The sequence below is a fragment of the Balaenoptera musculus genome, chromosome 5 (genome assembly GCF_009873245.2).
Source record: "Balaenoptera musculus isolate JJ_BM4_2016_0621 chromosome 5, mBalMus1.pri.v3, whole genome shotgun sequence".
Lineage (NCBI taxonomy): Eukaryota > Metazoa > Chordata > Mammalia > Artiodactyla > Balaenopteridae > Balaenoptera > Balaenoptera musculus.
In genome coordinates, this window is record NC_045789.1 from 108,713,089 (window position 1) to 108,740,302 (window position 27,214).

The 27,214-nt window shown below is 40.5% G+C and overlaps 1 protein-coding gene across 1 annotated transcript in view; it reads left to right on the forward strand.

Moving 5' to 3' along the window:
• SGMS2 (sphingomyelin synthase 2) overlaps window positions 1-27,214 on the forward strand; it is an 83,927-nt gene that overhangs the window by 47,067 nt on the left and 9,646 nt on the right. Inside the window, 9 exon segments of the mRNA XM_036853762.1 lie at window positions 15,906-16,193; window positions 16,196-16,249; window positions 16,252-16,365; window positions 16,368-16,400; window positions 16,403-16,573; window positions 16,576-16,600; window positions 19,986-20,005; window positions 20,008-20,102; window positions 25,204-25,357. Of these exon segments, the coding sequence (XP_036709657.1) occupies window positions 16,151-16,193; window positions 16,196-16,249; window positions 16,252-16,365; window positions 16,368-16,400; window positions 16,403-16,573; window positions 16,576-16,600; window positions 19,986-20,005; window positions 20,008-20,102; window positions 25,204-25,357 (709 nt within the window). The 5' untranslated portion in view covers window positions 15,906-16,150.

Here is a 27,214-nt window from a genome sequence, read left to right on the forward strand (position 1 = left end):
TGAGTTCTGAATCCTTATTAGATATTTGATAGCTTCAGCTCTTCTGTCCCCACATAATATCTTTGTTTTTATTCTTCCTGTGTTTATATAATAATATTGCATCTTTAACCTTTTCGTAAATCCTCATGTGGGTTAAACATTTCTTAGAAGATGCACTGGGGTGATCAATTTTTTAAAAGTCCATTATGACTTCTAAAAAATAGAATTAGAATTAGAATACTGTAAACATGCATTACACTATTTCAATCTATTAGAAATGGAAAGGACTCAAAGCAAAAATCCACAACTGAGTATGGGAGCATTTTCGGGTGGAATTCCTTTTTAGTTTTAAAAAGTTATATTTGTGGGACTTCCCTGGTGGTCCAGTGGCTAGAATTCACGCTCCCAATGCAGGGGGCCTGGGTTCGATCCCTGGTCAGGGAACTAGATCCCCACATGTCACAACTAAGAGTTCGCATGCTGCAACTAAAAGGGTCCCGCATGCCGCAACTAAGACTGGGAGCAGCCAAATAAATGAATAAATATTTTTTAAAAAGTTATATTTGTGCAGGTTTCTAGAAGCTATTTATTGTAATTGGGTCTCAGCAGGTTGGAACATAGATGTTCTTGATGTTCTTTTGACTTGATGGTGTACTGATTTTTTTTTCTGATAATGAGTATTCATTTAAAAATTTTAAATTGAGTGTTGCCTCATAAGCCTGGTGATCTAACTTTGAATAACCCTCCTGTTTTATTTTTCTTCATAGCACTATATATTTTTTTTTATAAATTTATTTATTTATTTTGGCTGCCTTGGGTCTTCGTTGCTGTACGTGGGCTTTCTCTAGTGGGGACTACTCTTCGTTGCGGTGCACGGGCTTCTCATTGTGGTGGCTTCTTTTGTTGTTGAGCACAGGCTCTAGGTGCTCCGGCTTCAGTAGTTGTGGCTTGCGGGCTCTAGAGTGCAGGCTCAGTAGTTGTGGCTCACAGACCTAGTTGCTCCGCGGTATGTGGGATCTTCCCAGCCCGGACCAGGGCTCAAACCCATGTCCCCTGCATTGGCAGGCGGATTCTTAACCACTGCACCACCAGGGAAGCCCCAAAACACAACATTCTTAAGCATATACTTTTTATTGCAGTTGATTGAGGCTGAGTGAAGACATGAAATAAAGAGATTTCAGTAAATACATATTTCTGTGAAAACAACAGCAACAACTATATGTGGTTTCCAATACTTTTAGCTATAAAATGACACATTGGTAATGAAAATGTTTTTAAATGTGGCCTCTACACAAATGTAGGAAGGAAAAAAATCTCATACTCCTGCCACTTGGACAACCATTCTTAATATTTTAGTGTACTTGTGCACTGACTTTTCTGTACGTGCATTTTTTACATATTTGAAATTGTATGAACCAAAATTAACTCTGTCAATACTTCTATAGTTAAAATAGCCATTAGCATTTTCCTGATTATAAGAATGATTAATGTGGAAAATTAGAAAATACAATCCAGAATAAAGAAAAAAATTAAAATCACCCATAAATTCATCAAGCAGTATTAATATTCAGTATATTTTCTTCAGACTTTTAAAAATATATATGTAACATACATGTGTACATTGCTGAAATCATACTGTAATTTCCTCATCATTAAAATCTTAAAACATAATTTTAATAAATTATTGAGAATACAGTTGTATCTGGATATATGGGTGAATACTTTATCACAGAAAATTTGGAGAAAATAGGAAAGTACCAAATAAAACAAAAATAATTGGTAAATCTCACGACCAGCATTAACACCTTACCTTTGTTTTGGTGTATTTATTATTAACTTGTTTTTTTAAATGTCATACATTTAACATTTTAAGAAAATAAGAATATGGTGCTGTTTTTTAAAAAACAGTAAGTTTAATGCATTTCAGGGATCCTTCAAATGTCTACTGTAGACTTTAGACTGTTTTAATGTTTCACTGAATGTATTTTTGGATAATGTTTTTTCTGTATTTAAAACTTGTTCCAAATAAGTTGTCAGTAATAGTTATTATAATATGTCAAGAAGTATAAGCATTTTTTAAAAACTTATCAGTGTTTAAAAGAGGAGATTTCAAAAAAAATTGGTACCGATTTATGATCCTACCAGTAACTCGTATTTTTTATGCTTCTTTCTGATTACAGCTTAAACTACATTTTTTTTTTTAAATTATTTACTATTTATTTTTGGCTGCGTTGAGTCCCCCGTTGCTGCGCGCGGGCCCTCTCCAGCCGCGGCGAGCAGGGGCCACTCTCCGTCGCGGTGCGTGGGCCTCTCATTGCGGCGGCCTCTCCCGTTGCGGAGCACAAGCTCCAGGCGCGCAGGCTTCAGCAGTTGTGGCACGCAGGCTCAGTAGTTGTGGCGCACGGGCCCCAGTTGCTCTGCGGCACGTGGGATCCTCCCAGAACCAGGGCTCGAACCCGTGTCCCCCCCGCACCGGCAGGCGGGACTCCCAACCACTGCGCCACCAGGGAAGCCCTTAAACTACATTTTAATGGGCTTTTGTTCAAGGTGACTTTCCAGTGTTTCTTATCCATGGTTACAGTAGGGTAGAAGCTTGCGTATTTAATCTGTCAACGAGACATTCTGTAGGAAGTTTTTGTTTTTAGAAATTGGGAGATATTTAGTCACAGAAATTCTTTTCTTAGGATTTGTCAGAGGAGGTGTAGAAAGTAAGGCAATGAACTCTGGCATAGTATCCTTTACTTCTGTTCCTTTCCTGACCATTCTTCACTCACCGCATGGATAAACCAGCAAAAATCATTCTCTGTTCCTCTTGTCTCTTTCCATGTTCTCCCAGTGGCTTTTGAGGGTGGACTTCAGGGCTTGGGTTCATGAAATCACCTGCCCTAACTGCAAAGATTGTGAGAATGAAAAGCTGACTTAATATGCAAATAAAGATGAGAGCCAAGGCCCACGTGAAAGCCTTGATTAAATAAATCATCATACTTAAAGGATTTTACATGTTATTTGTATAGAACCTATCTATATGTTATAATTATATATTTATTTATTTACATATAATACCTAACCATTTCTGCTAAATAGAATATCTGACTTTTTCATATGCTGAATTAATTTTATTGTGGTTGTGTGTACTATTGCTTGGGTAGAAATGTTTCAGTAAAGGTGGTCCCCAGACTTTCAAAACTATGTTGCTGTGTAACAGTGCCAGCCCCCAATCCCTACCAGTTTTTTGGTATTCTAGCCAAATCCTCTGGGCTCTCCTGGTTTTGATGACAAGGATTAATGCTCACCTCCAGTGCCCCTCTGGACTCCCCAGGCTGTAAGTGCCCCTTTTTTTTTTTTTTAAATTAATTAATTAATTAATTTATTTATGGCTGTGTTGGGTCTTTGTTTCTGTGCGAGGGCTTTCTCTGATTGCGGCAAGCGGGGGCCACTCTTCATCGCGGTGCGCGGGCCTCTCACTATCGTGGCCTCTCCCGTTCCGGAGCCCAGGCTCCAGACGCGTAGGCTCAGTAGTTGTGGCTCACGGGCCCAGTTGCTCCGCGGCATGTGGGATCCTCCCAGACCAGGGCTCGAACCCGTGTTCCCTGCATTGGCAGGCAGACTCTCAACCACTGCACCACCAGGGAAGCCCCTGTAAGTGCCCTTTTATGGAACATGTCTTACTAGGAGCCATTTAAGTGCAGCTCTGATGTCTATACTTTTCCATATTGTCTTTCTCTTTTAAGGCTTCCTTGTAAAAAACTCTGACTCTTGTTCTGTTATTCCTTTTCTTTCCATACTCTCTTTCTTCTTTTTCTAATTATCTCCTGGAGGGACAGCTTGGGTGTATTGGAACTAAATTCCTCATATTATGGTATTCCTAAAAGAAATACAAAATAAGAACTGTGTATCCTGTTCTAGATTTTTGCTTAAGAGAAACGGGCAGTTGGCTAAGGGTCACTACGAAACCCGTGGTGTGCAAAAACTCACTCTGTGGTCTTTATTATACCAACAGCCACCTACGCTTTGTGGTGGAGTGCTCAAGCTTCATACAGGGGACATTTGTAGAGTAGGCAACAAAAGACACATTTGTTTATTAAACTTTGCAACTTTGTGAACCAGCGCAGTTGGTCACAAAAGGAAATAAAACTCTTGAGTGCGCTGTTCTCCCTGCTTTGAGAGAGAAATGCCTCAAAACATTTTGACATAGCGGAAGGTTCCTGGATCACTTGCTCTTGCTAAAGACATTGAGATTTAGTTCTGAGCAGCCTCATTTTCCCTAGCAGACCATGTCTGTTGACAGTTATTCTGAATATCCAGATATTCACTAATATTTCGCAAAACAATATTTAAATACTATGGTGTATAAACCAAATTTCTTTATTTCCTTCAAATGAAATCTTTTAAATATGCAAACTTTCTGGTGAAAATTATAGAAAGGGACACTTTGTGAGTTTCTTCTTTTCCTTACTTTATTTAGATAAGTTAAAATTTGATAGATAAATATTTTATAGATCTATTTCAAGTCCCAATATAACAGTCACTTGTATTCCTTAAAATTGTTAAAATGGCATTGTTAGACTCAGGATTTTCATCTTTTTAGTTACTCTTTTGCTGCCTCTTCCCCACGTGTGCCATTCCTTATGTTGGAGTTATATGCAGAAACCAAAGCCTGGGTTGGAAGCGTTGGTCAAATAAGTGCTTTTTGAGAAAGAAATAATTTATTTAAATACAACATAGTAGTTTAAGTTCTGGAAGCCAAATATAGTGACCTTAATGGCTTTGGAGAAGGTATGGCTTTTTATAGCCTCATACCATTTGAAAGCAATGGTTTATTCAGCCAGTCATTGCAAAAAAAACCTTTTTGTGGTTGGCATAAGAGAATGAGAAATGAGGGCTTTATACAGACCTTTCTGGGTCTTCCATGCTTGCTTTCTTTTCTTACTTTGTCCTTTCCTTATATGAAACCGTGCTCTGCCTTGAGGACGCCAGATGGGCTGCAGCACAGGACTTTCAAACCCAAAGAGTGTCTAGCCTTCCTGCTCCCCACTTGCCTTTGCCCTCTACCAAAGCCTGTAGAAACACCACACCTAGATTGCAGCAAGCAGATGGGACTAACCTGCTGAAGGTGCAGATTCTAGAAGCTTCCTTCTTTCCTAATTTTTCAGCGTTTTAATTCTTGCTAACAGGAAGTGTTCCCCTTAATGTCTTAGGCTATATTAAGCGATTTTTTGCACTTGTTTTGTTGGTACAGACACTAAGCAGAAATATAATAACAAGTAACCCATTGTATTTTAAATACATATTGAACTGTCCTAATTCTAGACTTTAGACCTCTACAAGGAAATTGTGTTAAAGTGTACCTAGGTGCAGTTTCTGAAGCAGCACTGGGGATTGAGTAAGCTTCCTGTTCTTAGGCATCTGCCTCTGTTTACAACTACGAAATGTACTAACTGTACTAACCGCAAACTCTGGGTTAAATGTTTCTGCTGAAATCTCGCCTTTGCCTCCACACTAGAGCAGGATTATTTAACTCCTTTCTATGGATTCTTGCTTAAAGGTGATTGCACTCAAATCTCAAAACAAAGTGTTAATATTGTCTTCTAATGTACTAGTGAACAGCAAGCAAAGTTTCAAGATGTCATTTTTTTGAATACTCATTTAAATAGCCTGTTAATATTATTTTATGCAAACTTTTGAAATTGTATAAAATATACACAAAGTTTGGTCACCATGTGGTAGAGGGAGAAATCAATAGGTGTATTTTATAATAATCTGAAAGGCATTTAGTAAAAGAGCTTTATTAAAGGAAAGAATTATGAAATTATTTTTAAGGAACTATCCTTTTTTTTTTTTCTCTCCTGGTTTTCCTATAATATTTAAGATACTATGCTTCCAACAAATCTGAGAAAATTTGTTGTTGTTGTGAGAAAGAATATACTGTTGACTTTGTGATCTATTTATTTATTTAGCATGAGATCTCTAATATAGTTTAGAAAATGTTGTGTGGTTTGTGAGTGTAGTGTTAAGCTTAGACCTAGCTTCCGCATTTCTCTCTTTCTCAAACCACCCACTGTTGTTAGGAGAACATGTAAGCTCCACTGTCATTTAAAAATGTTAAATGGAGTAGTTTTTTAATGGTTTTCAGAAACCTGTCACTTCAGTAGGTAATCTGTGCAGACTCCTATTACAGAGTAATAAGTATTAAAACCTACGGGAATCAGTTTCTAGGTATATAAACCTTTGGGGTATATAAGGAAAGCTAGGAATGCAGAAACAGATAATTACCGCTGTTGTTCAGTTAGGCTGTTAGATTTAACCTTTCTGATAAAGCCCCCAGGGTGTTTCTACTAAACCAGTGCCAGCAGCTTTTGTTTGACCATTAAACATGGAGGTGGTGCTGCCAGTTAGCGCAGAATGATTCTCTGACCAAACATCTCTCTGGCAGGGTTGCTCGGGAATTAACGGAATCACAGTTCAGGTTGTTAAAAGTACAAATGTCTTTGTTTAAATTACTGGGGACTTCTTTTGCTCACCTGCTAAAGTATAGTTATAAGCATTTTACCACAAACACAAACCTTCAACCCACCTTACTTATTCTCCAGGGTCGTGGGTTTATCATACTGGCTGTAAATTCATAAAGGGGTGGGAAGTAAAAAATGCCTGCCATGTTCTTTTTTCTCAACACTGAAAACACCCAGGCAAAGGAGGAAGAAACCACCTGGAAAGCCCATCCACCCCTATCCTCCAGAAGTTCTCTAAGCTCCTAGATGTATCAGGAATGGAGGTGGGGAAAGGGGTTTGGGGCACGCATAATCCAGTATTTGGGGAAAATGTGTGATGTTCCCCCACTCTACCCCTTAACTCTCAAAACCTCTGATTTAGGGTATTTCCCAAAGAAATACAAAGGATTATTTAAAATATCCCCTAGTCTTTCACCTTGTTTTACAGCCCTCTTCTATCTTCAGGGTCCTGTCTGTCTGTCTGTCTGTGTGTTTACTTATCTAATCTAATCTGTTCGTCTACCTGCTCATTCCTTTATTTATTCATTTGTTCGTTCATTCTCCTTACCACGTGTTCCACATTGTATCAGGGATTGTTAAATTGTCTTTCCCTGGGTCTCCACCTCTCTTTAAGGTTCCTCTCCTGGAATCAGATCTGATCTTTGGAATTCTCCAGCCACATATAAAAAGATGAACAGGAAATAGAAGCCAAAATTTAAAACATCCTATGAAACATTTTGCATGTCAGATTTTAGTGAAGGTACTTTATTCTATCAAACTTAGTGATGTCAGAAACAGTTGCTCCAGGCCGAGTGCTGTACCGCCCTCTTAGGCTGCCCTGTGGACTGCAGATTATCCCTTCCTGTGAAATACTCCCAGTCCCACAATTTGTTTTCAAATTTGCACAGCTAATATTTGCTCTGTGTAAATAAGTAGTATGCATTTCAACAAGTATTAAATGGTCTACCTTGCCAGTTAAAGTGATCAATTTTTTTTTTTTTTTTTTTTGGTGAGAAAGAAAACAGATCGTCTCTTTTTCCTTGGGATCCAACTCATAGTAAACTTTGATGAATTCTGTTAGAAAATCCTTCTGTTTTTGGTCACTTCATATTATTTAGTTACAAGTTTATTTTTGGAGCAGTTTACACAAATTTTGTAAAACAGTTTGCATTTTATTGGCTGGTTCTTGATCCTGTCTGTAGAAAACTTTAAAATGTGTGTTATTTCCAAGTCACTGCTAAAGAAGTGCTCAGCTGGTAAGTACAGCACTTGAAAGGGATAAGCGAGCCTGGAATATAATAACAGAACATGGGTTAGTCCCTGGTTTCTAATTCTTTAGAAACCATATATCTCGATGGGCTATAGCTTTAAAAAAAAAAACTTAATTGAGTTATAACTTTCATCCTATAAAATTCATGTGTTTTAAGGATACAATTAAATGAGTTTTAGTAAATTTACAGAATTGTGCAACCATTGTCACGATCTAATTTTAGAACATTTCCATCATTCCCCCAAAGAAACTTCCAGCATGTTTGCAGTCACTCTCCATTCCCACCAGCAACCACTATTGATAGGCTGAGTCTTTCTCTTATAACAACTGGATACAGAACTATAGTTGTCCAGTCTACCTTAGCGTGAGATAGTAAATTAGTACCGAAAATCAAAACGTCTATTCTCTACCCGAGCATATCTCTTCCAGAGTTCAGAATTACAGTCATGGGTAGCTGCTTTTTCAATTCTATCTTTTTTTTTTTTTTTTTAATTTTACCATTTTAACCATTTTTTAAAATAAATTTATTTATTTATTTATTTTGTATTATTTTTAGCTGTGTTGGGTCTTCGTTTCTGTGCGAGGGCTTTCTCTAGTTGCGGCGAGCGGGGGCCACTCTTCATCGCGGTGCGCGGGCCTCTCACTATTGCGGCCTCTCCTGTTGAGGAGCACAGGCTCCAGACGCGCAGGCTCAGTAGTTGTGGCTCACGGGCCCAGTTGCTCCGCGGCATATGGGATCTTCCCAGACCAGGGCTCGAACTCGTGTCCCCTGCATTGGCAGGCAGATTCTCAACCACTGCGCCACCAGGGAAGCCCTCAATTCTATCTTTTAAAAAAAAAAAAAAAAAAAAGGTTTTTCCCCCAGTCCATTCTCAGAATAGTGTCACAAGCCACCTTACCCACCTGTCCGTTTCCCTAATTTAAATCTATCATACTTGTACAGATGTGGGACCTATAATGGTATGACAAGGACTCTTTTCCATGTTACTTTTGTTGGGAAAGTATTTCACAAATATACACAATCATTTTTGAATAAACAGTGGATCTTCTTTTCAGTTTTCAAGAACTTGTTAGTAAAATATTTAACAAATTTTATGGGTGTCCTCTGAAATTAGAATGCCATGACTCACAAGGCACCCTTGTTTCTGTAAGCATGTTAATGCCTATCCATTTTAGACAGGAGGATTTTTACAGGTAAATTAAGCTCTAAGAATGTTAATAAGGAAAAGCTAAGATGTCTTGATCTCTGCAAAAACTTTTATAGGCATAAAACTTTTATAGCTAAACTGGATCCTGTTAACATAGCAATGTACCTATATTATAAATGTAATACAGTGTTAGTTACAGTAATTATAATTAAATGGCAAGTATGGGTAACAGGGAAATACTTAACAGGCTCCTTCCCTCTCCCCCCGAAGAGAGGTGATTTATATATTAAATTTTTTTCTAAGTTTATATTAATTTTTGCAAAATTATGAAGATTTAAAAATGCCTGTAATGTTATCTGGAGACTTTCCTATGTATTTTATGTATCTCTCTGTTTTAAAAAAGCTTGTCATTGATGGTCTCAATCTATTTTTTTTAAAAATAAATTTATTTATTTATTTATGGCTGCGTTGGGTCTTCGATGCTCCACGCGGGCTTTCTCTAGTCGCGGCGAGCGGGGGCTACTCTTCGTTGAGGTGCGCGGGCTTCTCACTGCGGTGGCTTCTCTTGTTGAGGAGCACGGGCTCTAGGCGTGCAGGCTTCAGTAGTTGTGGCATGCGGGCTCAGTAGTTGTGGCTCACGGGCGCTAGAGCACAGGCTCAGTAGTTGTGGCACATGGGCTTAGTTGTTCTGCGGCATGTGTGATCTTCCCAGACCAGGGCTCGAACCCGTGTCCCCTGCGTTGGCAGGTGGATTCTTAACCACTGTGCCACCAGGGAAGTCCTAATCTTTTTCACTGACTATATTGTTGACCTATAATATGTAATGGCACTAGAGGTAGTGATGTGGTATTAAGAACAGGGACTCCTGAGATTGGATTCCTGGTTCAAATCTGAGCTCTGCCACTTTCTACCTGTCTGACCTTGAGCATCTCACTTATCTCAATTTCTTTTCTTTAAAATATTTCCTAACGTTGTATGAGGAATAATTAGATATTACACAAGGCACAGTACCTGGCACATAGTAACATTTGCTGAGACTATTATATTGTGGCCATTTTATTATACAACTGACTTTTTAATGGCTTTAAGGTGACCACTGGGTTTCTGTTTTAAGGGCTGAGAAAGCTTAATGTCTGTTACGAAACTCATCAGCTCCTTTGTTTCCATTGATCTTCAACTCTGTTTCAGGACCTTGTTTTTCTAAGCCTTTAAACAATGCCTAAATCTCTTTCATTCAGAATTGCAGTTTGTAAATGTTAGCACCACATTATCTTTGGTCAATGTTTAACCTCTATCTTTAACAGATTACATCTTTTTAAACATTGAAACCCACATATAAACTTAGATAAGTTTCCTTAATTTTTAAACTACATTTACATGTTTAATACATCTTATCTTCTTAACCAGTGCAAATGCACAACAGGGCAACATACAAATTTAACAAGCAAAGCATTTCTAAGCCCGTCAACTGGAGCTCATGTCTGCATTTAACCTCTTCTGTGGAATGCTGTCTGTGAGCTTCAGATCAGAACTGGGAGTGAGTCACAAGTCTCACACTTGCACCTTTTTCTTCGAGCCTTGAACCTCTGTCACTTGGCCCCTTTCCCATTTTTGGTAAACCATAACCTCTGATATGAATTACTGAGGTCCTACACCTCCTATTCAGATCTAAGTTTGTACTTAATTGGATACTGCATCCTTCTTATAGTATTAGTATACTTGTCTCACAATTCTGTAGTTACTATATCAAAATACAGTATTAAGATGGCTATAATTTTATTTAATCCCCTGTTGTTGGATATTAGGCTATTTCCAATTTGCTCTTATAAATAACTGTGTTGAAAGCATATTTGTAGACATATTTTGTGTACATCCTTATTTCCTTGGGATAAATTCCTAAAATAGAATAACTGGGTACCATTACCCCAATATTGGTTTGTATAATGTTGTCTAATATCTACTGGTACAAACCTTCTACTTGCTGCCCCCATTTTCACTCCCTGATGAGCCTTAGAAGCATTTTTTGTCAAATTACAGGAAAAATACTATTGGGGATTATTAAGAGAAAATGACTAATGTTATATACTAATATGGTAAGATCAAACCCTTTATGGTATAATAGAGTGAAATAAAACAGAGAAGCAAAATTATATATTTTTTTGTAATTTGACAGAAAGATCCTGAAGTTCCCTTAGGGGTGAAAGTGGAGGATTTTTTCCACTAGATATTAGAACACATATTACACACAGCTAAAATAGTGATATTGGCATTGAAAGAGCACAGCTATACATACTTCTTTTCCTACTATTGAGTACTTTCCTCTCCCCCAAATCAAGTGGATACTGAATTTTATCAACTGCCTTGTTTTTTTTTTTTTTTTTTCTTTTTTTTTTTTTTTATCCAGAGGGGTGGGCAGACCACCTAAGCCACCCCTCTGGCCCGAGCCCTGGACCTGCCCCTATCCTCACTCCATATAAGGAACCAGCTCGACTCCCCTGGGAGCTAGCAAGGGAACCCGTTACTTGTTTCCGCTCCCCCCTGCTGCAGCAGCAGCCCCGATAAAGCCTTGCCTGAATTTGTCTGGCTTTTTATCAATTTCTATTGATTAGGGAAGACCAAGAACCCTGGTCGGTATCACAACCACAAACATAAACACGTAATGTCTGTGCACGTGCTGGGGGTCCTGGAAAAAGCACACACCTCTCAGGGTTGGCATGAACGTGGAGTGTGACCTTCCTACAGGGAGCTGGCCTCGGTGACCCTCACTCCTGATGCCCAGCTGCTGGCGCCCAGTGAAGCAACAGCAGACACACTGCCCGCACGAACACTGGTTTCCGGGTACGAGGGAACTGGTGGCCTCAGCCCTCCACCAGGCCCAGATGTTAAACCCTCCCAGAGCCGCACAGAAGTTGGCAGTGACTCAAATGGGGCACCGTGTGGCCAAGCTGATGGGGAGCATTTGCACGTCACCACAGGGTGAGCAGACACAGCCCTGGGAAGTGAGCTGGGAGCCCACACTGGAGGATGGGGAGAGCGTGCCAAGCAAAGGGGCATTTGGACTTCGGAGACTCCACGGCCAGGCTCAGCCCGGGCAGCAGGCGGAGGCCAAGGGCGCAGGGTCTGGAGTCCACCCCCGAGGGGCCTTCCCTCTCCTCCGCGAGAGGAAGCCCAGGGGGATGTTTTAGTTAAGGCTGCAGAGCACGCTCTCAGGAACGCAGGGCGGGGGACCCTGGGAAGTCAGCTCTGCAGCCTGGAGTTTTTCTATTTTCTTCCTTAACGGACCCTTGGCACCAGGAGAGACTGCTCCGTGGAGGATGGAGTAGGCGTGATGTGGGAGGAGGGGTCCTGGGCAGGGGCCGGATGGTGCAGGGCGAGGGAAGGGCTGGGGGGGGCTCGACCTGGTTCTGCCACGAGGCTTGGCCGAGCTCCTTCCCTGCTCAGGCACTGGTTTCCCGAGGGTTTGTCTTCCACATCCTGGGAGGGCGCCCCCCATCCCAGACCTGCCGCTCCTCCCTCAAGACCCCAGAGGCTCTCTCCACTCTTCGCTCTTAGAACCAACAGCGGCCCTCCTGCGTCCACGTTCGTGATGCCGGGCTTGTCTCCGGGGTAAGCGCTCCGGTCCGCAGCTCTCACGTGCTAACGAGCGCGGCCCGTTCCAGGGCCCCCGCCGTCGCCCCCCGGGTCCGCAGGTCCTGACTGAGCGGCCGCGGGCACCGAGCGGTCCCGGCGGCGGGAAGCGCCCGCCCTGGGCGCAGCCCACCGCTGCGGAGACCCGCCCGCGGGCGCCCTCGCGAGTCCGCGCCGGCCACCCGCCCAGCACTCTCAACTGCCTTTTTTAACTTCACTCAAGATGATCATATCTTTTCTGTTTACATTTCTTTTTTGTACTTAATAAAGTACAAATTAGTCATTTCCTAATTTGAAACCTTCCTTGTATTTCTGGAGTAAATCATACTTAGTTCTTAAAAACAAAAACAAAACCTAGTAAAACAGTATCACTGTACTAAAAGTTTCAGAGTTTCACAGTTGCCTTCAAAAGAAAGATTAATCTATAGAGATCTTGAACTTTTAAAATATTATCTAGACTAACTTCTAGTATATTGCAATGTAAGAGAACTTGGAAATCTTTTCATCTGCTTTGTGCTCTGACAGAGTACCCTAAACAAGTGACCTAATGGTATTGCCATCCCTCAAGAGGAACTATTGTGGCTTTTGTCACTTTCCAGATCCTTACTGGTAGGAAGGTCTCACCATAGGAATGACTATGTTGTAATCATCATCTTGATAAACATTGCATCTCAAGATTGGCTGACACATGATGAATGTGCTTTGTATACTTAATCCTCTTGATGAAACCCCAAGGAAAATATCAATCCCGCCACTAATGTTGATAAATGGTCTTTGTACTCACAGAGTGCTATTGCTCCCAGGAGCACAAAGCTCTTCAGGATTAATTATTTCAGTCTTTCTCACAGTTGTCCCAGGAGGTGGATGGCTGAACGCTTCCTCTTTAAAAAAAAAAAGGTAACTGTTTTCTTCTGTTCTACATTCTGTGTTCTAGAAGTAGGTAGCTACCTTTTTAAAGACCATCTGTATGTCCGCTGGTGGACTTGGGTTTCAAAATCAACAAGCTTCTTTCCACTATAGACACCAGGCTCGGAGCAGATGCGTAGTAGTCAAGTTGGACGGAATTTGGATAATAGTTTGGCAAGATGCTATGAGTGGCGTAGCCTGAAGTTGGTAACGAGAGACAGGCAATGGCTGAGTTAGTGCTTTGGTACCTCCATTAGAAGTAGTTGTCCATGGTGTTGAAGGTTTGTTTTTGCAAATGCCTTACTCAGACACCTCTTCATTATACTTGTCCTACAACACTGAGCTAGGGCACTATGGAGAATCTCTGTCAGTCTTCTTTTACAGAGAAGGGGCCCTGGTCCTTTCTCACCCTGCTCTGATGCATTAGTATCTGGGGGCTTTTCACAGGGACAGAACAGTAGAGAGGTGAGAGGTCCAAACTTTTTGGTACTACCTCTTAGCCAATCTCCATCTCTTAGTGATCCTCTGTTTCCCTGCCAGGCTAACTTTCCTCTTGCTTTCGCTTCCTCGGAAATGTTCAGTGACTTTCTGTGTACACTTCTTTAGGGATACAGCTAAGGCTGCATTTTGATCTAGCGATCCACCTCATCCTTCTTCGTCTTAACAATATGCCAGTCAGTCTTCTCCAAAGTTTTGCTATTTTAGTTCCGTCTCTTCAGCTAGACTTCAAGCTCTTTGGGTGAACGTTCAGGTCAGTGTTTTTTTTTTCTTCAAACTCCTTTTAATTGCACCCACATATTCCTCAGTGCTGGGACATTTAGGTGCACAATAAACATTTGTGGTTGATCATCTATTTGCCATTCACAACTGTCAAGAAATATTGCCGGTCCATACTGACTGTGCCATTTTAACTTTTTTTTTTTTTCCTTTTTCTTTCGTTAAACAAAGGCTTAGCTGTCACCACTTTGAGTTTTTCCTCCTCCCTATTTTTCTCCCCTGAAGTTACCCTGAGAGGGAGGTCTTTAAAATGCAAAGGATTGTGCTTAAGTTGTGCAGTGTACTCTGGGTGGGGACTAATTACGAGGTTTGAAAACTTCTTCAGGCGGCTGGGGTCTGGAGCGGGACGAAAATACTGCTTTCCTAAATTGACAACAGCTGGGGCCGTGTTGCTGGCACATATAAAAGCGGTGGTGCTGGTGCTCTGTGTTGTAGAGAAATCGTCACTCCTTAGAGCCTGTGGCGCTTTAAGCAGAGGACACCTTTCATCACTGGTGTCGTGGTGGGTAAGTGCCCCGAGCTGGTCCTCCGGGTCTGCATTTCTGTTGTTCGGTAGAAATTGTGGTGACTGTATCGAAATGTTGTCAGTTACTAATTTACCATGTTAGTTGTAGTGAATTATTTTATCCTTCCAGTAACAAGTAGAATTTCTCCCTAAATGGGCATAGCTAATAAGGCTTTGTGTATCTTTTCACTGTGTTATTTTGAAGGCTGTCGGCTTTCCTTCTGTATGGTGTGCATCTCTGAATATAAAAGGATAAACAGAGGTAGTGCCGTGTAAAGTATCTTGAATGCATAGTTCTTGAATATGTTCTGAAAAGTAGTCACTTAAAAGGATTCCAGTTTTTAATATGAAAGTAGAAAGTTGACCATTTTGACAAATGCAGAGAATAACAATTATTCTATGCATGTAAGCAACTCATCACAGTTTTTTATCCTTTAAGGTTCATAGAAAAATCGCAGTCTTAGGAAGGAATGATGTGATCTCTGGGTGGGTTCTAGCTTATTATGACTTCACGGTTTGTAACAAGTGATAGTGTCTGATGAAGTGTTTGCATTGCTGGGTCCTGACTCTTATTTATAGAAATTTAAAAGGAATTGTTTATTAAAATGTTCCTATTTATACTGACATCAGCTCAAAAAGAGAAGAATTCCAAGATGAAACAATTCAGTGTTTTATTTTTATTTATTTACTTTTAAATTTTATTTATTTTTGTCTGCGTTGGGTCTTTGTTGCTGTGCATGGACTTTCTCTAGTTGCGGCGAGCGGGGGCTACTCTTCATTGTGGTGTGCGGGCTTCTCATTGTGGTGGCTTCTCTCATTGTAGAGCACGGGCTCTAGGCACACGGGCTTCAGTAGTTGTGGCACGTGGGCTCAGTAGTTGTGGCTCAGGGGCTCTAGAGCAAAGGCTGAGTAGTTGTGGCACACGGACTTAGTTGCTCCGCGGCCTGTGGGATCTTCCCAGACCAGGGCTCGAACCCGTGTCCCCTGCATTGGCAGGTGGATTCTTAACCACTGTGCCACAAGGGAAGTCCCTCAATGTTTTATAAATAAACTCCATCTCAGCAGCTTTAACTGTGTTCGGACGATACATTTATAAAGCAAATGGCTTTGGTATTTGTTTCCTTATTTTGATAACGTTTTTGTTTTGGATGCTTGACAAGTGGACAAGCACAGTTTCTGAACATAGTTCTATTTTGTTTTTACAGGTGGGATAGTAACATCTTTGGGAGAAAGAAAATTGGCTTCCTTTCCTGAAAGCGGTGAATGTACAGCAGATGGCTGCCCAGGAGGAACACTAGTCCGATGGAGACCCTCTATGTTTTGTACTAGGAAACAGAATCACTTGTAAGAGTCCATGTTGATCTTGGCAGTAGAAGGATTAAAAAAAGTTGAGTTTCCACAAAGAACAAGAACTTTACCATCTCCTTTTTGATCTGAAGACCGGAGGACAATGGATATCATAGAGACAGCAAAACTTGAAGAACATATGGAAAACCAACCAACGATCCTGCAAACACTTACGCAAGACCTGCTGAACCTGTTGAAGAAGAGAACAAAATGGCAATGGTAAACCTAAGAGTTTATCCAATGGGCTGCGAAAGGGCACCAAAAAGTACCCGGACTATATCCAAATTGCCATGCCCAACGGAATCGAGGAACAAATTCCCTAGAGTGGTGGAAAACGGGCATTGCCTTCGTGTATCTCTTTTCAACCTCGTCCTGACAACCGTCATGATCACGGTTGTGCACGAGAGGGTCCCTCCCAAGGAGCTCAGCCCTCCACTCCCAGACAAGTTTTTTGATTACATAGATCGGGTGAAATGGGCATTTTCTGTATCAGAAATAAATGGAATTATATTAGTTGGATTATGGATCACCAGTGGCTATTTCTGAGATACAAGTAAGTAAGGGTCTAACATGTTTTGGGGATTTGCCATGAGTTTATATTTTAGTGAGCTGGTGTGTAGTTGAAATGATCTTTCTTCGGTTTTATCTGATAAATTCAGTCTTATCCAGGCACTTAATGAAAAGAATCAATAGAAAGATCTTACAACCTTGAGTAAATCCAGTCATTATTCCATAAGCATTTATTGAGCAACTGTAGGAAAGTGGCAACTGTGTGTGAAGTGCAGAAGTACTGTGGTGGATGATTCAGACTTTGTAAATTTAAGGTGCAGTTCTAATTTCAAGCAACTTGGCACTATGGTATTGCATGATACATTAAGAGCCTTGGGAAGGAATAACATTCACTTCATCATGCTTGTGTTATTCCAGGCTCTTGACAGGTGGGGAAAGTTGTAGGCTGGGAAGCTTTTTTCTCTATTACTCATAATGTGATGACTATATTGGTCTATAGTCAATCGCAGGCTTTGAGGTTTGCCTCTCTTCAAGAGTTCTCGAATTTTACATGTCTTTTCCTTTTGCCTTTTGGCAATCCAATCACAAGAGTTTGTTTAATAAACTGCATTTAGAACTGGGTCCATGCGTTTGGGGGTTTTAGATTTCTAAGTAAACGTGCCTTCTGGTTCCTCAAGCCATCACAAAGGAGCATTTAGTTCATTGGTTTCAGTCTTCCCATTTTAGAATAGCAGGAATCAGGAAAGTGTAGTAAGCCAGGTACTTTTGCTTTGAAGATACTTAAAAATAGGACACAGCTCTGAGGTGGGTTATTTCTGCTTCCCTGTCGAATTCTGATTGCTAATCCATTAAGAAAAAAGGCCCCTCAATTCCCCTTTTCTCCTCAGCCATCATTCAGATGTTTTTTCTCTACTAAGATTCTAATAATTAATCACAATATAAGTGTAATTAAAACATTGCCCATAAACGGAGGCTTTTGAAAGTATAATACATGCTAACATAGTCAATACACTTCAGAGTCAAATAGGGTTTCAGTAGTAATGCCACAAGATCATTTTTGAAGAAGGAATTTACGCTATATTGTTCTTTCAATTGGTTGTTGCTTTGAGATTTGAAGAGTTCAGTCTATCTTTGCTAAAGAGTTCCCCACATGCAGGTGTGCAGTTTTGAAAACTTATTCCACAAACTGAAGTCATTCCTAAGCATTTTCTTTAAAATATTTCTCTTAATAATGTGTAAGTAAAAGACATAGCTGTCAATTGTCTTTACTTAGTAGGGGAACTTTCGCTAAAGTTGTTAGTTATGACGTGCTTTATGCTAAAAGCAAACAGTGTGCTGTTGAACTTTAGCGTTTTCCTTTTTAGTGTCTGGAATTGACACTGAATATAAGAGAGACTGCTCAGGACAAAGATATTTGCTCTCTCCTTTGTTTAGAGCAAGTTTTATTGTATATGTGTGTGAAAGAGAAATTTCCCAGGCCGGGTAAGTAGCCGGCTTCCAGCCTGCAGTACAGTCTCTGTGTATTTGCATCTTCACATAGAGGACAGTTGTTACCATACCTTCTCTCCAGTGCCAACTTCGGTTTTACCATGTCAAAACTTATTTTCACACAGGCCAGCCGCATGTTTTAATGATAGCCACTGTTTGGGTCACAATCCACCAGCAAAAACTTGGGGAAATCACACTAATTTTCCTTTTCCTTTCATATAGAATTGGATCTTATATTTTAGTAACTGGTAGAGTAATTTTATTATAACCCGTTTTGAACATTCCAGCTGAATAAGAAATTCTGGTTGTTCTCTCTCTCTCACTCTCCTCTCTCACTTAAAACACCTTTAAGCTATGGGGGGAAAAAAATCACTGGCAGTAGTTCTTTAAATAAGGCTGCGGAGTGCGTGTTTCACCTTTAAGTTAATTTTCTGTTCTGAGTACAGCTGAACTCTGAATACTGGAATGAATATAATTGACCCATAATAATTCCTGCTTATTACTTCACCTTGTCTAACAGCATGGAGCACAATTCAGCGCTCTTTTTGAACCTGGGTTTGAATCAAAGGGAGAATAGTTTTTCACTTAACCAGATGGAAGCCCTCAGCAATGTTCATTACCTGTTCCTTTTCAGTACTAGAAAAGGCAGGGCTAGAATAGCAGGCCTTTGAAAGAAATGCCTTGCAAGAAATAGATACTTTCATCAACTAGTCAAGGTGTTTCTCTCTATATTTTGACCCCAGAAACCCTGGAATCTCCTTAAAATAGCTCTTGGAGACAGGCAGCTAAAATTGTATTTGTACATGATTCTTTAGAAGTCCCAACAGTTACCTGAATTAGACCTTGATCCATGGCAGACCACAGTCTTGGAGAAAACTTAAAATATTCCACATGCCTAAAATTGCCTGTTTTTCCAGAGGTTTTTGATCACTGGTTTTGGAAGTTTGAGAGCTCTGAAAATGGGAGACCTGGAGTAACATATTTTATGTACTAGGGAAGTTACAACCAGTAATTCTAGGGGCTTTGTGGATCCCAGCCATCTTTATAGAGCCCAGAGTTTATAGGTCCACCTCTAACTACACAACAGAATCATCTTCAGAATTCGTGATGCCCATTCAGGTACCCAAGAGACAGTGGTGCAGGTGGGCAGAGCCCTTCCCTTTGGAGGGCAGTGTGCTCATAGCCAGCCTCTGGGAACCACTGCCTTAGACTGACGACTTAGGGGGCGAAGAGCAGGGACTAATGTTAGTCAAGACAACTGTCTTCACCGAAACATATAAAGTGAAAAAGGACTTGTGGGATTCTTTTTTTTTTTTTTTTTTACCTCTTTTGATCAAGATTGCATAAAATCAGGGTAAACTAATCAGTTTACAGCTTCACTCTTAAATGTCCTTAAATGCACGAGGACACTTTGAACATCTTCAAAAGATAATTCTCTGAAAATCTCTATAGTCATAGACAAAATAGTTCATGCCCAAGTTGTCAGAATATTTTTGGATAGTCCCCAAATAAACCTTGCTTATATAACTTAGGTTAAAAGAGTTGTCCCATTTCCCTATGTGCCCAATGATGTCGTATCACCTTAGCTCATTAGTTAATTCCTCTGTGACTGTGGCTCGCTTATACCTCTGCTGTGTTCTCAAGAGAGGGTTTATTAATGCAGTGAGTTGACTGACAACGTAGAGAGGTTCATTGAATTCTCTGGCAAAGAGGGCCTTTTTTAGGAGTGGTAGTTGTGTAAAACCCTTAATCTATTTTAACACCCTCTCTCCGAAGAGACTCATTCCTTTGGGGCCCAACCCACCTAGATTAATTGCAGTATGTGAATCTTCAGTTCTGAAAACTGCAATTATTCTTATTCTGTTAACATTATTTTATGTTGCCTTAGGAGCAAAAAACCCCAGTAAACCTATTTTTCCCCATCCTTATTTTTCCTTTAGGTCAATAGTGGGGCGCAGATTCTTTTTATCATTGGAACTTTGTACCTGTATCGCTGTATCACGATGTACGTTACTACTCTCCCTGTGCCTGGAATGCATTTCCAGTGTGCTCCAAAGGTAAGCCCCTCTGGATTACCATTTAGAGGACATTAAGCAAACAGTGATTGAACACCTGCTCTCTGTTATACATTCTCCTAGACAAGTTCATATATGTTAATTGAAATCTAGCATATTTTGTTTTGCTTTAGATTTTGGGGGGAAACATTAGAATGTGTTCATAAAATTTATATGTTTGTGCATAAAAAATTCATCTTCTGCTAACTGGAAGTTACTATTGGGTCTTTGACTCTGCATTTTTGCCTTCTCATTTACTCATTCATGAATTCATTTTGAAAGTATTAAGTTCCTGTTACATACCAGGCACTGTGTAACAGCAATGACCAAAACAAAGTTCTCCTCCTCCGAGAACGTATATTCTTATTGAAGGATGGCGACAGTTAAATGAAGCCATATCTTGTTACATGGTGGTAAGTCAGGTGGCTATCAGTTGGAGAACAGTAAAGCTGAGTAAGGGTGAAAGGAACTCTGAGGGTAGGTACTAATTTATAGAGTGGTCAGGAAAAACTTCTTCAATGAGAAAGCTTTTGGGCAGCCAAGATGAGGGAGTGAGCCATGTGAATGGGGTGAGAACTCCAGGACAAGGAAATAGCTTAATCACAGTGCATTCAGGGAAGAGCAGGGAGACACGTGTGGCTGCATAGAGTTATGAAGAGTTGAAATGATGCAGCCACAGATCTCACAGGGCCTCTGTGCCCATTGTAGGAACTTGAACCTTGGTGGTGGCAGTGGAAATGAGGAGAAGTCATTCGACTCGGGATATATTTTGAAGGTAGAGCCAACAGGATGTGCTAATAAGTTGGATATGGGTTTAAGAGAAAGAAGTCAAGGATGACCTCAAAGTTTTTAGTAACTGGATCGAGTGGCCTTTCACTGAGAGTGTGAGAATGGATACTGAAAGTGTTGTAAACAGGATTTATGGTTTCTCCAGGTAGAGTCATTTCTCAAGAGAGCTGTTAATCATCTTAGACCCCAGTGTGCCCTGGTTTAAAAAGGAAACTTACAAATCATGTGCTTTCTGGGCAAGGGAATGAAGTCTATCATATTTAACTGAACACTAAGCAGATGTCCAAGGTGGAAGGAAAAATAGAGTTGTTCTGAAGAAGTCAACAGTCTCCTTCACCAAATATACGTGTGGTTTGGAGAAGCTATAATTTTCCAAAACCATCAAAGCAGAAAGTGTCTGTAATTAAAACAGTGTACATATTGAATTTAAACATTGACTGATTTTTAGTGAAACTAATTTAAGTCATGGTAGAAGTTCAGAAGCATAATAAACACTTCTAAGGGGTTATTGCAATGGGTTAAATGAAGAAGTGGCCACAGGAAAGAAAGCAAGCCCATCCTAGTAACGGGTGAGGTTTGCAGGGATGAATTGCTATGATTACAGAAAGCATGTAAAGATTATCTTCTGTGGAAAAGTTGCAATTTTCAGAAGCCACAAGAGCAAATGTACTGCTGGATAACCAAGCTACAGATGTTCACAGTGGAAGCTCTGGGAACAGCCCCTGTGTTCAGATGTCAAGACCTAAGACCTTTTCCTGAAGCATCAGCAGGCTATTGGTGCCTGGATCGTGGTTCAGTAAAACAAACACAGATCAATTTGTTTCAATAGAGGTGATGTGGTCTTACAGAACAAGAGGCAGAATTGCATTCTAAATGTGGTTCAGCCGCTGGCTTTGAGTGCTCCTGAGATCTTTGTGGTTACAAAGCTATTAGATAATCTACCTGTCTCCTTTGTTGCTGACTCTATAGAATGCCCTTAGTGACTGAGAGCAATGACAGAACTGTGCATACTGAAGCCACTTGCTATGGAAGGTTATCTGACTAGTCTCTGATGCCTCACATCACCTGTTACTTAGTGGATGTGATCACAGAAGCCATCACAGTGATAGGCCCTTAGTCAAATCCTTGGCTCTCACAGTTTTCCAGTTGTCTTCCCCCTACTCTATCCTATGGTTTACTTTAAGTCATTGGCTTAACGATTTACTTCATCCCACACACCCAAGTTTTAGTTTGCAGTTGCAAAATTTGAGTTCTGAAAATTGTGTTTAAATAGATATTGACCTAGTTATTAGTACTCACATGAAATGATTTAGCTTCTCAAACCCCTTTTGCCACAGGAATGTTGGGCTGGCACAGCTACATTCCTTTCCCTGAGAAAGCTTCCCTCTCATCCTGGCCATAGAAGTCCAAAGGACTTCTCTTCTAAATTGAAGGGATGGTGTGGATGGTAAGGTTTCTGGTTTGGCAGCAGCCAAGTTGGGCTCTCTTGTACCTAATTTATTTTTGTGGGAAATGTTGTGTGGAGGTCATAGTTTGAGGAACCCTTGAGAACACTGAGCTCTGTCTGTTTTGGCTACTATGATCAATGCTTCTCCTCCTGGTTTTCTACATCTTCAGTTTCATATCCAGGAATGGCATAGAATGGGTCTGAAAAATGAGGAAATTAAGAGGAACTAGAGTCTTTAGTGGTGTGTGATAGAGGGCCTCAATGAAGTAGAACAGAACTAGAAAATAATCTGTTAATCCCAACTCTCACTATTACCCTCCCCCTTCCCAGTTTTCTTTCCACCCTCTTTTAAAATTTCCTTTCTTGAAGTTCTGTTTAGCATTTATGCTGAGCATGATCTGACATCTTAAGATAGCAGTGACAGGACTGAGGAATTAAGAACTGAGAAAGTACAGAAAAAGCAAGAAGAAAGTCCTTCCTCTGTTCTGTGAAGGCGTATGGAATCAAATGCTATTGGAAATCTCAATACACCAACACTGCTGAAAGAAAGGGGGGAGAAGAGAATGTGTGGCAGTATTTTAGCTCCTGGTTTAATTATGCCTTTTGATCCATCTAAATTTCTTTCTAGTAAAGAAATTTAAGTGTTTCTGCGCTTAGAAAATTCGAGTATTGAGTTGGGGTGGGTCAGTGGATAAAAAAATATTATTATAGTTTTGAAATGAATGATGTGTTCTTTAAACTGGGAACACAATGGTCAGGCGGAGTGTATGTACCTTTCTATTTGATCTCATTGTTGACAGTTGTTTGTACCAACCGCACAACCAGAAATTCCTGAAGGTCTGTGGCTGATCTGATAAAGCACATGCTAGATTCTATCCTCCACATCAAGGGCTTTCACGTCATTTTATGTGGTTTGCAGTACGCCTTTCCTGAGGGGCACCTGAAGTGAGTCCTGCAACTCTGTCAACAGTCCTTATCTTCTCCGGGTATGGATCCTTTACTGCCTTCTAGACCCTGTCTTTTCAAGGCAGGGTCACCTGTTACTTGGCATGTTTGGTTTAAGGACTGTCAATTCTTGATAAAATGCACAAGTTCTCTTGGTTTTGCCAGCTGGGCTCGGCCTAAGCAAACTCTTGAAGAAAAGTTGAGTTTCTTCGAAACCTCCAGTTTCTCACGCTGCCCTCTAATCCTGTTTCATGTCATTTTCTGCTGCAGAGCCTTATTCTCAACTATCACCCGATCACGGTGTGTTTGCCTTTTTTACAAGGGTCACCTGAAGACCAGAAAGCTTTGCAGATCCATAAGATATTTTTAATCAGGAAAGTTTTAGGCAAGGAATCCTGCCCTAATTCCCATTTTACCGTATAGGATGGTTTCCCACCTGCTTTGGAGACTCAATTTCTCTCCTCCTAGACTGTCTTCTCCTCCATCTGTACGCATTCTTACCCTCCTTCACCACTACACGTCTACTTGGACTAGACACTACCTGTCTACACCACCAAACAGTTTGCCACCATCATGACTGGCCTGGCCACGCTTCAGGGGCCAGTTGCCCAGAAGGATCATTGCTGAGTATGAAAAGCACTGTATCTTACAACTGTGCCCCCGGTCCCAAGTGGAAATAGTCATTAATGGTCTTTCTATATTTCTCTTCTTGTGTATACTCTGACTCCATTTTATTTCTGAGTGTCATTCTTTGATTTTCTAAACCTATTCACTTGATATTAGACTGATGGGAAACCCTCCATCCGGCCCTACAGCGTTTCAGTATTCCATTTTCCCGTGTGTTCCATCTCAGTGCACTACTCCTTTCTGTATGCTTAAGGTTTGGGTTTTGGGGGGCGATTTTTTTAAATACAATTTTTAAAGGTTACACTCCATTTACAGTTATTACCAAATCATTGGCTCTATTCCCCGTGTTGTGCAATGCATCCTTGAGCCGATCTTACACCCAGTAGTTTGTACCTCCCACTCCCTCACCCCTATATTACCCCTCTCCCTTCTCTCCCCACTGGTAACCACTAGTTTGTTCCCTATATCTGTGAGTCTGCTTCCTTTTTTGTTATTTTACTAGTTTGTTGTATTTTTCAGATTACACATGTAAGGGATACCTGTATGCTTAAGTTTTAACGGGATATGAACTTTTGACTGTTGCCTCAAACTCCTGCCCTAACCCATCATTGTTCCCCATGTCATCACGACAGCTTCTCTGGGCTTCTCCACCCTTGCCCAGGGAGCTCTCTCCTGACCTCCTGCCACAGCACACAGGTTATTGCTTTGGAGGATGTTTTTTCTGATCGAGCTACTCATTTTAAAGCTGCCAGTACATCCCTAATCCATCATTTTCAAGCCTGTTTAAATTAGTTAACGTATTGCAGCTCTTTTTAACTGTAAATGTTTTGATCAGATGTTAATACAGCTATATGCACACTTTAGGTTGCCCACCTAACACAAAGTATGAATACACTGTAGAATATTAGTAATGTGGAGTGCAGCCGAATCACGTATTAGCCATCTGAAACCCCGACCTCCCCCTGCAAAGAGGAAAGAAAGGAGCTTTGATCTTTTTGGTCCATAACTGTGGTGAAGTCATTGGTTATTAGTATTTTTAAAAGCTTTGCCCAAGGACACACCACCACTAAAATGTATTATTAGTAACATATTGAATAATTTAAAACGTATCACTAAAACTGGCCAATACAATGAATAAAATCCAGTTTGAGGAGCTTCCCCCTTGGATTCTTTTTGACTGAAGTTAAAAAGAAAAAAATCACAACCTGGTGGCTTTTCTAAATATCACATAAATTAGGCTAAAACATGATTTTATCAGCTTATAAATTTTTTTCCTGATCTTCTTGTGTCATTCAGCTCAACGGAGACTCTCAGGCAAAAGTACAACGGATTCTACGGTTGATTTCTGGTGGCGGATTGTCCATAACTGGGTCGCATATCTTGTGTGGAGACTTCCTCTTCAGCGGTCACACAGTTGTGCTGACACTTACTTATTTGTTCATCAAAGAATGTAAGTAATAACTCATTCCTGCTTTATTGATTGTTGTAGTGGGCAGGATCCCTAAGCCCTGAAACTGATAAGAGTCTTTATTCTATTGGAATCGACAGCTATGGAAAGTGGGATATGTGTGTGTGTGTGTGTGTGTGTGTGTGTGTTTAAATCATTTCAACCAGTCGTATGTGATTTGAACACTGAAGGAAGGCTTAAAGCTTGGCCCTGGCTTCTTGCTAACATTTAGCATGCCTCCAAAATGTCTCCCTCCTTGGTTAGTACTTCTTAAGGTATGAAAAGCTATTTTAATGTTGAAACAAAGAAGAATCATTGTTAAGGTTACTGCAAAAAAAGAATCAGTGTGCTCCAGAGCCAAATGGAAAGGACTTTTGAATGAAATTTCCATTGTATGGAATATCCATTCCATCATCCCAAATACTTTGGTTAATATTTTCCCCTTTTTAAACCTTTTTTAACGTTTCCTTATCCCACTTTATTCTAATTTCATCACTTCCAGTAGCTTTCTGTGCTTTAATATGCATCTTCATGAAACAGTTTGCCAATACTGACCACTTTCTTCTTAGAAAGCAACATGGAGATGAGAATGTGAACTATCTCCCCATATTTACGTACTTAATTCCCATTATACAAAATTCTTGTGTATTCCAGTGGCTTTTTTTTTTTTTTGGCCGGAATAACATCTTGTTCACTGTGAAGGAGGTTGTGTTTGGTTTTAGCTGCCTAGCAGATTTCTGAGGCTTTGTATATTTGGGCCCATTATCTCAAAATCCTTTTGAAGTAGTGATGCTTCTCCCTCCATTTTTACCAAGCTGGTTGGTGTTAACCTTCATCTTTAGTTCCAAGATACCCTATCCCCATGCCATTGTTCTTTTAGAGGCTTATCTCAATTCTCTTCACTTGCAGAGCATATCATGGAGGTCTTTGGGCAGAGACCAGGGAAAGGAGGCCCTTCCCCTCTGTCCTCCTTGGTTAGTCCCCTTCTCTCCCTTCTTCTCTTAGCCTGTCATTAGTCCAAACAGGTTTAGACCCATCAAGGTTTATCTTCCAGTGGTGCAGAAGTGAATTCTTGCCCCATAGACTGCCCGGGGTTATAGGTTTTAATTCTGCTTTGAGGGCAATACGACAAAGAGAGGAGAGTCTCTGTAGTAGATGAAGTCTTTTTTTTTTTTTTTTTTTTGGTGACAATTGTATATCTTCTGAATTGTTTTCTTTCTAAATGCTACACACAAGCTTTGAGTTAGGAGAGCAGCATGTTAAGTGTTCGGCCTTTGTCATACTGTCTGACTTGAAGGCAGAGGGTCTTCTGCACCTTTCCCCATAGTTCTGTTCTTACACAGTTGGAGACGTGGTGGAGGGGAGGAACCTAGCTCTGTCTGTGTGCCAATAACTCCCCCTTAAATTTCAATCTTCTGAAATTTCTAATTTCTAATACCTAGTTACAGGTTCTGGGTGGTGGGCAGAGCGATTTATGTTGTTTATAGCTCTCGCTCTGACTTTTGCTGTGGAAAGTTCAGCAAAAACTGATCTGTGTAAGATCAGTCATTTTCCAGTCGAGAGGTTCATTTGGGTTGTAGGATCTTCTCTCTAATCTGCAGATCATACAAGCTTATAGAAGAAGATGAGGATGAGGGCCGGGAGGAGTTACATGTTAGAGTGAAGCTACTGTGGGTGGAAAACATAAGGTAATGAAGAGAAAACATCCCAGGAAACCGAGAGTCAGTTTTATAAAATAATTGAAGACCAAGTGATATTACCAATAACAGCAAATAGACATAGTACTTTTTCTGTGCCAGGCACTATTCCAAGGCCTTGACGCAAACTAACTTGGTTAATCCTTGTAGCTACCTCATGAGG